We start from the raw sequence: 14,942 nt of genomic DNA on the forward strand, positions 1-14,942 counted from the left end.
TAACTGCTCAATTTAGTTTTGTATTTCACACTCAGAATTTTTTTACAAATTTTTTATTAACTTTTGTCAATGCGATGATTGTTTTATGTGCGAACTTGTAGCAGTACAAGTATTTTTTTAAATTTATAGAATATTCAAACGAAATTAGAATAGATTGCACTTTTGCGGATCTAAAATTGACTATCAGACTGATTTAATGTTTATAATGTACAAATTAACGATATTATTTTTCTAAAAAGTTTTGACGTAAATTATGTCTAGGGCGTGCATTAAAATTTATAATTATTGCAACCATATATACATGTATAAATTTTAAGGAGGAAACTGCGATTATAAATCTACCTCAAACTATTATAAATTAGACTTCTAAATTTGTACATACAAGTGCGTTTAGTAGTGATTTATTTTTACTGATTTAAAAGACTGAAATAGAATTGTAAAGAAAGTATATCTAGTCTTTAGTCAATGCACTTTTAAAATTTGTGCAAATTTTCAATTTTATGCCAAAAACTTTTAAATGACACATCAAGCCCCACGTTTTTGAGCATTATGTATACTGTCAGTATTAAACAAATCAATAAAATTAAGTTTAATACTTTTTTAAATAACTTGACGACATTTTACATTATTATTAACATAATTAAAAAAAAAAAAAGATTATCAGCTATCTACAAATATTTTTACAAAATAGCATTGCATGGAAAAAAGATTGAATCCATGGTTGCGAGTCTTGATACGGTTCGAGACTAGATGATTGAATATTGTATAGTCCAACAGACCAATAAATAATTCTACAGACACTCACTTCGATGGTTATTGCATATGGAGATTGCATCTTGAAATCTTTTTTTGGATCATACAATTGACATGGTAAGCATGGCCGCAAGGAAAGAGAGCTATGCCGTTGTTCCCTAATAGAACCGGCGTTTGCAACGATAATGTGCAACACGGGCAAGTGGACGAGGCCAAATTGTAACGCATTCCCCAATGATGAGGTCCTGAACCAAATATTTCCTTGTTGACTGGTTCATCTAAATCTTGCTCAACTGCCTGTTCAACGTCTTGCAGGATCTTAAATGAAATTTGTTGATTAAGTTGTCAGTGCGTCAAATTTCAACGAGTATGAAATAAAAATTTACCTTGGGAGAGCAAATAGAGTTGTGCTCGACGTTCGATTGGTCAATCTCAATTGCATGGTTGACACCGTGATGGTTTAGTATTGTTGAAAATATGATTGATTGGTAAACACTGTAAAAAATATGCAATATGAGATGTTATAAAAAGCAACTGAAAGCGCGCAATTTACCTTTTCTCAAAAGATGTATTCGGTAAATTTGCATTTACTGTGGCTAAAAATGTCATGGCTTTACTAGGTCCTTGTTTTTTAATAACCAAGCGCGTAACACCAGGCCAATCGATAGCGAAGTCTTTAGAAGAAATGTGGTCGCTGTCGTAGGCCTTACCGCAACCAACGCACCGCCCGTTTTTAATATTCTCGAAGCACTGAGCTGTCACTTTCCATTGATGCTCGTTCAACATGGGCAAAATTGTAGAGAGGACTGAATTATCTCTGGTTTGAAGGCACTGCTTTAGCAAAGTATCAGAGATGCACTCCTTCGTGTATCCTTTTATAGACAAATAATCTCTCCACATGAAGGGTATTTGGTTGCAGACTTTTAATGATACATTGTCTGCAGACTCGGTTGCAGATTGTAGTTTATCCAAGAGGACTTTTCCGATGTCGTAAAATTTCGGTTCCAACGATTTGTTAGTACCTGCGCCGAAAACTGGATACGGAAATCCGCAACAACATTCAATAAACTTTGATGAATTAACGTCAACAAAGATTTTGACTAACTGCATTAACATCTCTTGATTCTCGCTTTTCTTAAGTAATTCTATAGGCAAATTTTCTAGTAAACAATCGCCATAATGAAGTTCTGCTGAGCGAATCACTTCAAATAGATAACTCAGTAATTCGCTAGAGACTTCATACTTTTTCTTTACATTATCTAAAGTTTCAACAAACAACTTTATAATATCTTTCAACTCCTCTTCGGTTATGTTAGGTTTCATCTGTGTACTGATTGATGTATACAGTGATTCTAAATCGGCTTGAACATCAGATATAATTTTCTGTAATGAAGACACATCTTCCGATTTGGTGTCTTCTGCCACATCATTAGAAAATCCATTTCTGTTTATATGATTTCCTGTTTCAAGATTTTTTCCATTGGAGTTTCTTTGTGATAAATCGGAATTGGAAGTTCCATTGGTATTTAAAGAAATTAATAAGTCTTCCAGTTCATCCAAGTTCTCGGTTCTTCCAAGTTTTTTTTCAGAATATACAATTGGCTCATTAGAGTTCTTGTGGCCAGCATTGACTATGACAATGCCAGATTGAAGTTTTATTGGCTGAGTATTATGATTGGACTTGATCAGAGAAATGATTGGGACGAGTGTCTCTGATGGATCAGTAGCTTGCTTAATATCTATATCACAAGACTCTTCTATAACAGAACTCACAAGTTTTGGTCTGAGTATTTGGCACATCTCCAAGCACTCTTTGTATAATTTTTTATCATGAAGCTTCAAAATCAAAGAATCGACGGACGCAAGCGTGAGGCAGTGAAATACTCCGGAAGACGTCATTAAATAAATTTTATCACCTATGATGTGCGCCATGAATATATCTGGAAATTCGTCATTCCACAGTAAGACTTCAGCATTTTCTGGATCAAAAATGTACAGACCATTCATTGTGTACGAAAATAAATATTTATGATTGATTACAAAAAGTTGAGGAAAATTGATCGATTGCGCTGGCCACGTTTGATCTTGCTTTCTTAATTTAAAAAGTTTTCCAATTGATGGCTTAAAAACAGGAAGGGGGTGAATGGCCAAGGCTTCCTTGAACTGGTGAGTTTTTATGACAACGCCAGTGGCCGTTACCTCCCAAAGCCTTGAGCCAGGACGTGCACAGTAAATTTTTGGAAGTCCCTCCAGGTCAACTCCATTAATGACCTCCCCAGTCATGCTGAACACATGTTTAACATTGGAAATAGCATCTTTTTTTCTTCTCTGCACTGAAAAATTTTTATCACTACTGTGACTTTTGAGAAAGCAAGCTCCGAATTCGCCATCTCTAGGCTTGTTGCCAATTTGTTTATATTGCTCCGACACTGTATCACAAATGTAGCAGCGATTCAATGTGGATATTAACAATAAAGACAAGGTGTGATTCATTTGTACAATATTTGAATCCAAACTCATCAAAGCACAGGATGGAGACTGGAACATGCCATTTACCTGAGCAGTAATGAAATGATTTATATTTTTATTCAAAATTTGTAATTCCAATCAATGCAAGATTCAAAAATAAAAAGTACCATAAAATTGGAAATGACAGAAGCAGATACTTTGCCTGTCTCGTCTCCTGCGTAAACCTCTGTGCTGTTTTCATTCCAACACAAGCAAGTGACTTTTTCTCCTATGTGCTCCGTAGAGATTGTCATCAGCTTGACATTTGGTTTCAGAGCCACCAAACAAATGGAGCCTCTAATAGTGGCCAAAGCTATGGTTTTCTCATCAGGTGATATTTGTGCTCGAAATACAGCTCCTTCCTGCAGATGAAAAATACAGTGTTTAAAGAGAAATTCAAGGCTCAGGTTGCCAGTCGAACTCACCGATAGTGGAATCAGTTGTTGGAAAGCGCACGGCTCTCTTGAGAACAAGTAGATGCTTCCACTTGTGGCTCCAAGTACAATGTAGTTTTCCGAGACAGCTATGCACGTGTACTACGCATTCCATACATCTTATTGAATATCCAAAAGCAAATAATAATCCATTCGATCATCGCACGAGTAATTACCTGAATTCTTTTGGTTGCACTGAGAGGCGCGTAGAGTAAGGAGTTGAGCTCTTGCCATTCTGTGAGTATAAAGGGGATCTCCTGCATATTCCACTTGTATGCGTATACTTATTATTGAGCCTTGAAAGAAATGATAAATTACACACAAGTCAGTCTTATCGCGTTCCCCTATCGATACATCTTGTGCAGTCGAACGGTGGGTTGGGCGGACTACTATTATCTAAACTGTTGCAAAGGGACGAGGCGACGTTTGTTTAGCAGACTACTGCACCGATCAACAATGGCGAGGAGAATTTGAAATTCTAGGTTAAGTACGCGGAGTTGCATTATATATTGAGGATGCAATCGCGCGAACGATGTAGGCATCTCTATATAGGTGAATTGCAAATTTGCAAACGACGTTACGCGGTAGAGTTGGCAGTCCCTCTGGAGGCCGAGTTCGGAGGCTCCCCGCACCTGATAGAATGTAGAATTATGATTGAAACGCGCGACTGTATTGTCTTACACGCAGCTCCGAAAAAAAAATCGACAAATTTAATGAGAAAGGTTATTTATTGTTGTCTTTGCGTAATTATGTACAGTCGAATAACGATCGATTAAAACTACCGAAGCTAGCGAATAATGAGCAAAAATTTACATATTCAAGCAAGAAAGGCAAAATAATATATGATAGCTTAAGTATATATCCAATGGAATTTCGTCAATATGCGCAGTAGCAGTGTATTATTTTGAAAAGTTCATATCAAAGCACGCAGAAATAATCACAAGAGGTTATAATATCCAGAGCAGTCGTTGGTCGATTTGTCAAAAAGATTCAGACTGCGGGCTAAAAACTAAAAGGTCGTGAAAGCGGTGCAGTGGAGCCGCTTATCGTCATTGTGCGCGCCGATAATGCCGCTGACGTTCTCGTACTCGGGGGGCGTGCTGCGACTGATGTATCCCGGTACTCGCTCGCGTTCCACCAGTACAGTGCAGTCCTCGGCCGACTCGACTCTGCGGTTGGATTGAGGCACGTCGTAGACGATCGAGTTGCGCTTGTCGCTGCTGCTGCTGCTGCTGCTGCTGCTGCTGGCAGGCGACGGTCGGCGCAGCTGAACTTGAGAGAAGGACTCGCGGGAGATGCGCTTCTGCAGGTCCCTAACCTTGGACGGCCGCAGCAGCTGCTGGCTGGCACGAGGCGGTGGCGTCGGAGGCTGCGACAAGATACACACACACACATACACGGTTCGGATTTTATCCCCTCGTACGCGTGGCTAGCGCATGTATGTATATGTACGTATGCATGAGTATACCTGAACCTTGATGGAGCCGTAGAGGAGCTCGGGCTTGCTCGTCTCCGCGTCCGAGTGATGGTCCGACGGGAGGTCCTGCTTGTGCCAGGAGCGCCTCTGATGGCCGGCGCTGCAGCTTCCGTAGACCGGGTGTATGGTGGCGGTGCTCGGCGGCTCCGCGTCGGCTGCTATCGGGCTGCTCTCATTACCGGGACTGCAGCCGATGAGCTGGGAGAACTCGCGCTGATCATCGTCCCTCCTCGTCGGCGCGGCGGTTCCTCGCCAGTTCCGATCGAGTTTGCCCTTGCCGGTCGCGCGCTCGATTAGCCTCGGCATGGTGTCGCGCCTGAAGGCCCGCATCTCCTCGCCCAGGCTCTCCCTGGCGGCGTAGTACTCGCGGGAGCCCTTGGGCAGGCTCTTGGAGTTCTTCCAGTTGATGATCGAGGAGAAGACGCTCTTGATCGTGCGCTTGACCGTCCTGGACTTTCGGTCGTTGTTGTCGTTGTTGCCGTCGCTCTTCCTCTCGATTACGTGGATGGGCAGGCCGAGGCTGCTCGTCAGCTCTTGCTCCCAGAACTGGGGGGCCAGGTCGGCCGAGTCGCGCCACTCCTCGTCCGCGTCCTCGTCGCGCTCCTGCAGGTCTTCCAGCTGAGTCGTCGCCGGGAGTCTGCAGGTCGCGACGCAGGCCTGCTCTCGGTCGAGCAGCTCCTGCTTCCTCGAGCCGCTGGGCACCGTCTTCCTGGCGCTCTTCCTGTACAGCAGCTCGTTGTTAGTCGCGTCCGCGTCGCTCCTGGGTCCGATCGCGGCCAGCTGCTGTTCCCTCTGCCTCCGCTCGAGCGTCGCCACGAGCCTCTTCACGAAGTTCTTCGAGCCCGGGCTCTGGCTCAGCTGAGTGGGCAGGACGCTGTCGTGGCTGGACTCGCCCTCCTCCTCGCTCGGCTGCGATCTCAGATCCGCAGCTTCGGGCTCCAGGTTGACGGTCAAGCTGCTGCTCGAGCGCCGGGGCGGAACCGGAGCTGCGACGACGCGACGTCGAGGGCCGTTCGCGAGCGCGGCGGGGTCGGTGTTTTTGCGGTAGCGCGCGTAACTCTGGTCGGCCGGCGGATACGAGGCGTCGTCCAGCTCCGCCGAGGACGCTCGGAAGATGTCCGTCGTGGACTTGGAGCGCGAGGAGATGCCTCCGTAACTCGAGAACATGTTCGGAAACTTTTAGCAACTCTCGGTTTTGATTATCGCCGGATAAAATGTCACGGATCCGACGGGTTCGCGCCGAGCTGACCGACTGATTTGCAGGAGAGAGAGAGAGAGAGAGAGAGAGGGATATAGGAAATCAAATAATATCGAGTAAACACTTTTAAATTCCATGAAACGTGTAAACTTTATTCCGCTCTTTGCGGCAGCAGTGCTTGTATTTACCAATACAAGCGCAAATACATATTGTAGAGTCTTAATGCTATAAGCGCGAGATTTGACTTTTATAAATTTTCCATCTTATGTGTATAATTAAAAGAGATTACATTTTTTTCTGTAATAATTACAATTTGTTTCTTTTCGCTTCGAAGACGCGTTCAACATTAAAATCGAACATTTGATACTCTTAATATAAGCAAAGTACGCTACTCAGCTACGCTTAGACGTAGAAAGATTTGAGCACGTACGGCCCATGCGTCGGGGCGAATCGTTGAGAGTAGGCGGGTACAGACACGGCCGGAGTGGGCGAGGGCGACGAGGAGATCGTCGGCGAGGACGTCAGCCGCCACCCGTTGTTCTGCAGCTCGTACATCGTTGCCCTGGACGAGGCGGCTCTCGAGTTGGCTCCGGATCTGTCGGAGTAGCCGGAGTCGAGGACGTGCGCCTCGTCGATGCTGAAGAGCTGCTTCGCGACGGCCTTGCCCTTGCTGAGCCTGTAGGTCATGCCCCAGGCCCTCTTGAGCTGGCTCTCCCGTTCCTGATGAGTCTGCAGCTTGTTCTCGCTCTTCTCGATGGGGCTGAGTTCGGGCGAGGCGCGGCTGTAGCTGCTGCGCGACATCATGCTCAGCCTCGAGCTGGTCCTCGGCAGGTTGACGATCTTCTTGGGTATCCAGTAGACGTCGGGATCGTCGAGTTCCGAGTCGGCTCGGTCGATCCTCGGCTCGTCGTCCTCGCTGTCGCCGAACTTGAGCGAGATGTCCGTCGATATGGCAAGTTCGGAGTCGCTGCAGCTGTCCTCCTCACTGGAGGTGTGCCGTTCGAGGCTGCTCGCCGGGCTCGGGACGAGCTTCGTGTCCTTCCTGTATCGTCTGATGTTGCGAGGAGGCTTGCGCGTCGGGTACGGGCGTCGCATCTTCGCGTGGATTTCGGCCATGAGGCTGCACAACTTTTCCATGTCGAACGCGTCCTTACGCGCTTTGTCCTGGGTAGTCAGCTGCTCCTTCGGCGTCGAGGTCTGATTTCGCGGCCGATGGATGGCCGATGGGAAGGGCGAAGCGAAGACTATGTTGATGTTCTCGATCTTGCGGGACCGGCTGATCCGGGGGAAGCTGTGGCTCGGTTTCAAAGGCAGTCGGCGCAGCGTGCTCGGGAGCAGAGTGCGCTCGGCTGAGACGTTATTCAGCCGATCGTCCTGCTCGGATGCGGAGGAGCTGCTGGAGCTCCGGTCGATGAAGGTGCTCGGATAGTAGGCTTTGCGAGAGATGCGGTACGTGGCGTTCACCTCGCTCCTGCTCGCGCTGGCTGCGGAGCTTGATCGGTCATGCTCTGGAAAGGAAAACGAGGCGTTATAGGAGAATTCGCTCGTTTGCGGCTCTTGACAATTTACGTCCTGCTTCTTTCCTCACCTGACTTTTTCATCGGCGATTTAGCCTTTTTCGCCGACTTTGTCTTCTTGCTCGACGCACGGAACGATCCTCGGAACGATCCTCGGAACGAGGGGATGCGCTTCAACGTTTCCGCGTTTTTCAGCTTGAGCTGCTCGAGGCCACGCTGGACGCGTGCTTTGGCTTCCGTGAACGATTTGCCCTGCGAGCGATACCGGCAAAGTTGCGTCAAATCGGCACTGCGACTATTCCGCTTTAACGAATGATAAAAAATAAACACTCACCAGCTCCTCGGTATAGCCGTTGATCCTCTTGCTGAACCACTGGCTGGACGTCGTCGACATCTTGTCACTTGCACAATATAGCGTCGGCCCGATGCTGCTTCCGTACACAGTTCTCACCTCTGCGGTATACCGAACACGACTGCGCCGGTGCAGCCGGAAAATCGTCTCGAGCGATCCTGCAATTCGCCGGCCGGCGACGTACCTGGGAGCATCTGCCCGCCTAAAGGGACTGAGACATAATGGCTGCGGGGGTGGGTGGGGGAGGGGGATACGCCTGTCTACGCAAAACTGCACGTATATTTTGGGCCGCGTATATTAAGAACTGCAGGGGATTATGACGGGGGGGGGGGGGGGGGGGGGAAATTTGTATACCTGCGCGGGTACGCTCGAGAGCACGTAGACTACCTATATAGCTCCCGCTTGCTTCTGTATACGCGTCGTTACATTTATTCGTTTGCTTTTTTCTTATACTTTAATGTTAAAATTACGCGCGATGCTCAACGCGTACGCGGATCTCGAATGGATTTAAGGAACAAATGTTGGCTTCCTTCTCACTGCGATCGGGGTATGAAATTTATTTACAAGTCACATTACGTCAAAATTCAAAGTTTAACTATAGTCGGTCGATGCGGCAGCGCGGAATGTCTAAAATTTCTTAAATATCGAGCTGCGGTTGCGCTTGTCGCGGCTAGGGTCCCGCTTGAAATTCTCGTACTCGGGCGGCGAGAATTGCGACTCCAGTGCCATCAGGCGGCGACCGGATCTCGGCACGTCGTAAACGACCGACGGCCTCTTGAGCTTCTGCAAATCTCTTAACATTGAAGGAAGCTGCGACAGCTGATGCTCCGTCGGTAGGGAGGAGTAGCGTATCGGCACGGCTGGAAGCTGAAATCGGTATATAGAAACGATCGTGATGGGTGGCCAGTATGGCTATGACGAATCGACTTACCTGGACCTTGAGGGATCCGTAGCCGAGTTGCCTGGCTTCTGCCGGTTCGATAACTCGAATTCGCGACGTCGACCTCTTGAGGTTCCCGTAAACCGGGTGGATGGTCGCGATGGAGGGGAGCCTTTCGTCGAGAGCCTGCTTCGGCTCTCCGATGAAGTTGGAAAACTCCTGGAGGTTCTTGCGGGACGTCTCCCCTCGACTGCGGTCCAGTCTGCCCCTGCTCGTCGCGCGCTCGATGAGCCGTGGCACGGTGAGCTTCCTGAAAGTGCCCATCTCGTCGCCGAGACTCTCCCTCGCGGCGTAGTAATCGCGGGTGCCTTTGGGCAGGTTCTTCGCGGAACCGGTGCGCCAGTTCAGGATGGAGGACAGCATGTTCTTGAGGCTCCGCTTGAAGCTGGACCTGGCCGGATCCGGATCGAGGCTGACGTCGTTGGTGACGTTGACGGGGTCGCGACTGTTCGACCAGAGTTTCCGGGCTGGAGGAGCTTCACCGCCGAGCTCGGAAAAATCGTCCGACAACGACGACGACGACGAGTCCTCCTCCTCCTCCTCGTGCTCGCGTTCCTGCAGGTCTTCCAGTTCTCTGCTTGGTAAACTGGAATTGTCGTTCTGCAGCTTATATGTCTCTTATTAATAAAATCAGAGACAGTATAGTCGAGGCGAGATAATTACCGATTGTAGGCGTAATTCATGACAACCGGTCTCTTAACGATCTTCTCCTCCTCCCTCTCTTCTACTGGCTCCAAGTTTTTTTCAGCCTTGCCGTAGGCGCCGTTCATTTCCTTCTGTCTGCGCTCGAGCGACGCCACGAGCTTCCGCACGAACGTGCTCCTCGGAGTCTGCGCGGCCTGACGCTCGACCTGCTCTACCGGCGTGGACGTCCCGAGAAGTCGACGAGTTTCCTCCTCTTCGGCGCGCTTCAAGGCCGACGGAACGACGCCGGCGAAACTGTCGGAACGCCGAGGTGGAGCCGGACGTCGGTTGACGTTCGACGAGCCGGCTGTCGTGACGAAGCTGGTGCTGCGAGTCCACGTAATGCCGTAGGTCATCGGCGGATGCGACCTGTCCTCGAGACTCTGGGCTCGGAAGATGTCCGTTGTCGAGCGCGAACGGCAGCCCAGGCTCGAGTAGTTGGTGAACATCGCGCCGCGGTTCGTGTATTTTTTTTTTTTTTTCTTCTTTTTTTCTTTTTTATACGGAAATTAACGAGGTGTACGTCACTCGCGGCACGTTTCAACGAAAGTCCGCGCACTGTGGGTTTGATTGGTAAAAGGCCGTATATGTATATTTCGGTAAGAGCAGTGTATACGGTTGGGCGCAGACTGGCGATGTGACCGCGAGAGGATGACAGATGTTGGGATGAGAATTAGGAGTGTATATCGAATGTAAACAGAGTTTATAGTCGATTCAAGCTCGAATTTATTGTGTATTCTTAAGGCGCACTGACACATTCTGCCTGTACAAGTGCGCTTACGTACATATATACTGCGATGAATATGTCTTGAATATTATCGCATAGCTTGAGAGAATACAGATTTATTTATTTGCGCACCGACAAATGCTTATTGTAGTCTTGTGAAATGGCCTGCAATGCACTGTATACGGGAAAATATAACTGATTTAAAATTCTTCTTGACACGTGCTGCATAGAGGACACCGTACAAGCTCTTATTTCCTGTGGCGTGTGTAGGGTTATTATTTTGTATAGAGTTTCTGATGGGTGTCCTGCGCGGAGAATAATTATCAACTAGACCGTAGACCTAACGTAAAATATGTACAGCTTATACGCGATGTCGCCGCTAAAATTCTAAAAGCTTAAATGTTACTTTGTGAAATGTCCTGGACACTGCGTACGGGGGCAAAACCACGCGCGTATCGAGTGTTTACAATAACTGTTTAAAATTCCTGTGTGTCACTGCTGCATAGTCTGAAGAACGAAACGACGTTCATTCGCGCTCTAACGCAGACAAATTATCAACTAGACTATACAAGTATACACCTATAGCTTAACAAGTACAGCTTATAAACGATGACGCCGCTTAAGTTCTAAGAGCTTGAATCTAAGTTGGAGAGATCATTCGTTACCGCGGAGTCTGACGAATAAAAGCATATAAGGATTACACGCATCCACTATGTAGAGAGCTTATCGATTAATCACGCGATTTAAGATGGCGCGACGCGACTAAAGATCTAGGCTTAAATCTACTTTCTGATATGTGTCCTGGAACACTTGTACGGGGACGAGCCACACGCGCACGAGCGTTTATAATTACTGTTTTTCAAGCTGTCGATTTAGCAGAGTCTCGCGAATAGACGCGACTACTGCGGAGAGCTTACCAGCTATGAAATTTGCTACGCGCAGTATGTACACTTATTCCTAATGTAATATAAATATATAGTAAAAAAATATATTTATCTCCACGGTATACAATAGTATAAAAGCTAAAGATCTAAGCTTAAATCTACTTTGTGGGGTGTCCGGGAACACGCGTACGGGGACGAGCCACACGCGTACGAGTGTTTGTATTAGTTACTGTTGAAACTTTTTTCTTCTGTGGCAGAGTCTGGCGAATAGACGCGATGTCTATTCGCGCACTACTGCAGATATAACTTATCAGCTATTGTAATACAGAATAGACTACGCGCAGTATGTACACTTATCCTGATGTAATATAAAATATAGTTAAAAAAATATATTTCCCGGTTGAACAAAATCATATGTCTTTATCAATATGTTAAAAACGTGTACTTTTATCATATGTTTTTGTGGTTTCAATTTAACATATGATAAAATCACACGATAAAAACATGTGACAAAAGCATATACTAATAACTCTCCTGGTTGTTAATCAAAAATAAAACTTAAAAGCGAGACATTTATTATATTTGGTGACCATAAAAGCTACTTGTTTTGTGTTTAAACTTTTCAAAGTCAAGTTGCGTATAACATAGACATATGATCTATTTTTGGTGTTATCATCCGCATGGTACTACCATTTACGGTCACCAAATATAATAAATGTCTCGCTTTTAAGTTTTATTTTTGATTAACAATCAGGAGAGTTATTAGTATATGCTTTTGTCACATGTTTTTATCGTGTGATTTTATCATATGTTAAATTGAAACCACAAAAACATATGATAAAAGTACATGTTTTTAACATATTGATAAAGACATGTGATTTTTTTTTTCAACTGGGTTATCTCCACGATATACAGCTTTATATGATGAGCCGCTAAAGACCTAAGCTTAAATCTACTTTGTGAGTGTCCGGGAACACGCGTACGGGGACGAACCACACGCGTACGAGTGTTTATAGTTACAGTCGAATCTTTTTTCCACTTTAGCAGAGTCTGGCGAATAGACGCGATGCCCATTCGCGCACTACTGCAGATATAACTTATCAGCTATTGTAATATCGAATATACTACGCGCAGTATGTACAGCTTATTCCGATAAAACTACTCTACTATAGATAGCATATGAATATTGTATTTGAGACGGCGGACAAACTCTAGACGCTGCACAAAATAATTCTACACAATAAATAAATACCGCACGTAAATACCCTGGAGACATTTTCGGTAATTTTACTACACCGCAAAACTCTACAAATTCGTATAACCTATTGTTGTCAACGATGTATAACAATATAGGTTATACGATTGTGTCGAGTTTTGCGGCGTAGTGAAACAACACCGAAATTCTGTGCAGGGAATTTACTGTGTAGCGTGTAGGGTTATTTTTCTGTAGAGTTTGTCCGGTGTCGTATTTTCGATATCCGTATATACGGAACACTCTGTACGGGGGGCAAAACCACGCGCGTACAAGTGTGCTTATATGATAATTTGAGTTCTCGTAGACCTTCCATCGCAGAGTCTGGCGAACAAACGCGTTATATTCATTCGCGCTCCTACTGCAGATAATTTATCAACTATATAGATATAGACTACTACGCGCATAATATTTACAGCTTACGACGAAACTTCTAGCCTATGTTATGATATACGTTAAATCCTAGTTTGTGAAATGTCCTGGGACGCCGTACGGGGGCAAAACCGCGCGCGTACAAGCGTCGTTAATAACTGTGTGCATATGTTTGCTTTCTTTGCCGCGGAGTCTGGCGAATAAAGGCGATGTTTATTCGCGCGCCTACTGCGGTGAATTATCAACTAGACTACGTGCTATACAGTAAGAACTTTAAAACTATTATTTATTCCTCGCGATTAAATTGTTATTTTTTGTAGATTTCGTAAAAAATAAAATACCTATAGCTGCTTTCCCGCGCGTCGAACCTTTGATGGACTCTCACGCGCGCAGTATTTGTACGCATTTGCATTGGGCGTTTTGTCGTTTCAGAAAGGTCGAGAAATTTAACAAAAACGGATGATAAAAATGAGCAATTCAACAAAAGAAAAACTGTCTTTTACGTTAAAATAAAGTGGTTCAGCAAACATTATAACCCTCCTGACGAAATCTAGACGAAAATGGACCTCATGCAGTACGGCCCCGACTCGTACAAGCTGCTGCGCTGCAGGGTCGGCGTTGACGATACCGAGGAGGAGTAGGCCGGCGACGAGGATCTCCCGCTGCTGCTGCGGCCCGAGCCGAGCGTGGCCGACCTGTCCGAGTAGCCCGAGTCCCCGACGCCGGTCTCGTCGATTCTGAAGAGCTGTCGCCACGACGCCTTGGTCGTCTCCCTCGCGTTGCAGCTGGAGGCCCAGATGTCGGCATGCTTCTGCAGCCAGTCCTCCCGCTTGATGGGACTGAGCCCCGGTGAGCTGTGTCCGCTGCGACGGCCGCTCCTGCTCAGGCAGTTGCTCATCTGCGAGCTGGTGCGCGGCATGTCCGAGTTCTTGTAGCAAGGGATCCAGTAGACCCGATCCTCCTCCTCCTCCTCCTCCTCCTCCTCGCCGGATGAGCAGTACTCGCCGGCCGAGCTCAGGGCCGGCAGCGGACTGCTGGGGTGCTCGTCCGCGCTGTCCAGGTCGTAGGACTTGAAGGAGATGCTCGTCGACTTGGCCAGCTCGGAGTCGCTGCTGACAATGCTCCGCTGGTCCTCCTCCTCCTCCTCCTCCTTCTCCTCGCTCCTGGCGTAGTCGGCCATGCTCGCGACCAAGTCCTGCGCCTCCGGGCCGCTGCTGCGGCTCAGCTCATCGATGATCTTCTGGATGAGGCCGCCGCCGGACTCGGTGCGCCGGCTCTGCACGATCCTCTCGAGCGCCGTCGACTTCTTCGCGGAGCTGAGGAAGCGGGAGTGCGGCGAGGAGGCGCCGCGCCGGGACTGCTCCTCGTCGGAGGAACCGGAGTCGGAGGTCAGCGGCCCGGCGAACACCTGCATCCGCGTGGTCAGTCCACTGGGCTCGAGGTCGGCTATGAGGAAGCTGGCGTGCGACTTGTTGCTACTCGGGCTCTGGCTCTCGCTCTGCCCGGCGTCTCGCTGCTGCAGGTCAAAGTTCTTGGTCTTGCTGTAGACGGTCTTGGGGGGGGCCGAGGGTGCCGTCTCGGTCAACGGCTGCGGGAACACGATGTTGATGTTCTCGATCCTTCGCGAGCGGCTCGCGCGGGGAAAGCTGTTGCTGTTGTTGAGCGGGCTGCGGAAGCTCCAGTTGCTCGCGCTGAGTAGCAGCGAGAGGTCCTCGTCGATCTCCGTCCTCGAGTCCTCGTTCCTCGGCTGATTCGGAGTCCCGTGGATTCTGTCCTCCTGGTAGCCGCTGTCCGCCGTCGAGGTGCGCGAGCTCTCTGCAAGGAAAACCGTCAGATAAGCCGTC

At 47.5% G+C, this 14,942-nt stretch overlaps 5 protein-coding genes across 5 annotated transcripts in view; 1 reads left to right on the forward strand and 4 right to left on the reverse strand.

Moving 5' to 3' along the window:
* On the reverse strand, window positions 1-4,842 carry LOC100121995. The gene is made up of 6 exons (XM_001605547.6): window positions 3,872-4,842; window positions 3,687-3,797; window positions 3,390-3,623; window positions 1,307-3,309; window positions 1,140-1,248; window positions 1-1,071 (listed from the first exon to the last, which is right to left on the reverse strand). Exons 1-6 carry the CDS (start codon window positions 3,956-3,958, stop codon window positions 814-816), a joined length of 2,802 nt encoding a protein of 933 aa, XP_001605597.1. The 5' UTR covers window positions 3,959-4,842; the 3' UTR covers window positions 1-813.
* LOC100678599 lies at window positions 4,405-6,415 on the reverse strand. The gene is made up of 2 exons (XM_003426309.4): window positions 5,164-6,415; window positions 4,405-5,064 (listed from the first exon to the last, which is right to left on the reverse strand). Exons 1-2 carry the CDS (start codon window positions 6,337-6,339, stop codon window positions 4,705-4,707), a joined length of 1,536 nt encoding a protein of 511 aa, XP_003426357.1. The 5' UTR covers window positions 6,340-6,415; the 3' UTR covers window positions 4,405-4,704.
* Window positions 4,835-14,942, forward strand: part of LOC100122069 (probable cytochrome P450 301a1, mitochondrial) — a 17,843-nt gene continuing 7,735 nt past the window's right edge. Inside the window, exon 1 of the mRNA XM_008208166.4 lies at window positions 4,835-5,095. The gene's annotated coding sequence lies outside the window, so the exon portion shown is untranslated. The remainder of the gene's footprint in view (window positions 5,096-14,942) is intronic.
* Window positions 6,495-11,103, reverse strand: LOC100678794. Its single transcript, XM_003426311.5, has 5 exons — window positions 9,843-11,103; window positions 9,171-9,765; window positions 8,222-9,106; window positions 7,959-8,139; window positions 6,495-7,878 (listed from the first exon to the last, which is right to left on the reverse strand). The coding sequence occupies exons 3-5, from the start codon at window positions 8,279-8,281 to the stop codon at window positions 6,773-6,775; spliced, it is 1,347 nt and encodes a 448-aa protein (XP_003426359.1). The 5' UTR covers window positions 8,282-9,106; window positions 9,171-9,765; window positions 9,843-11,103; the 3' UTR covers window positions 6,495-6,772.
* Window positions 10,557-14,942, reverse strand: part of LOC100678316 — a 5,424-nt gene continuing 1,038 nt past the window's right edge. Inside the window, exon 3 of the mRNA XM_003426307.5 lies at window positions 10,557-14,913. Within this exon, the coding sequence (XP_003426355.1) occupies window positions 13,649-14,913 (1,265 nt within the window). The 3' untranslated portion in view covers window positions 10,557-13,648. The remainder of the gene's footprint in view (window positions 14,914-14,942) is intronic.

The sequence above is a fragment of the Nasonia vitripennis genome, chromosome 3 (assembly GCF_009193385.2).
Source record: "Nasonia vitripennis strain AsymCx chromosome 3, Nvit_psr_1.1, whole genome shotgun sequence".
NCBI classification, from domain to species: Eukaryota; Metazoa; Arthropoda; class Insecta; order Hymenoptera; family Pteromalidae; genus Nasonia; species Nasonia vitripennis.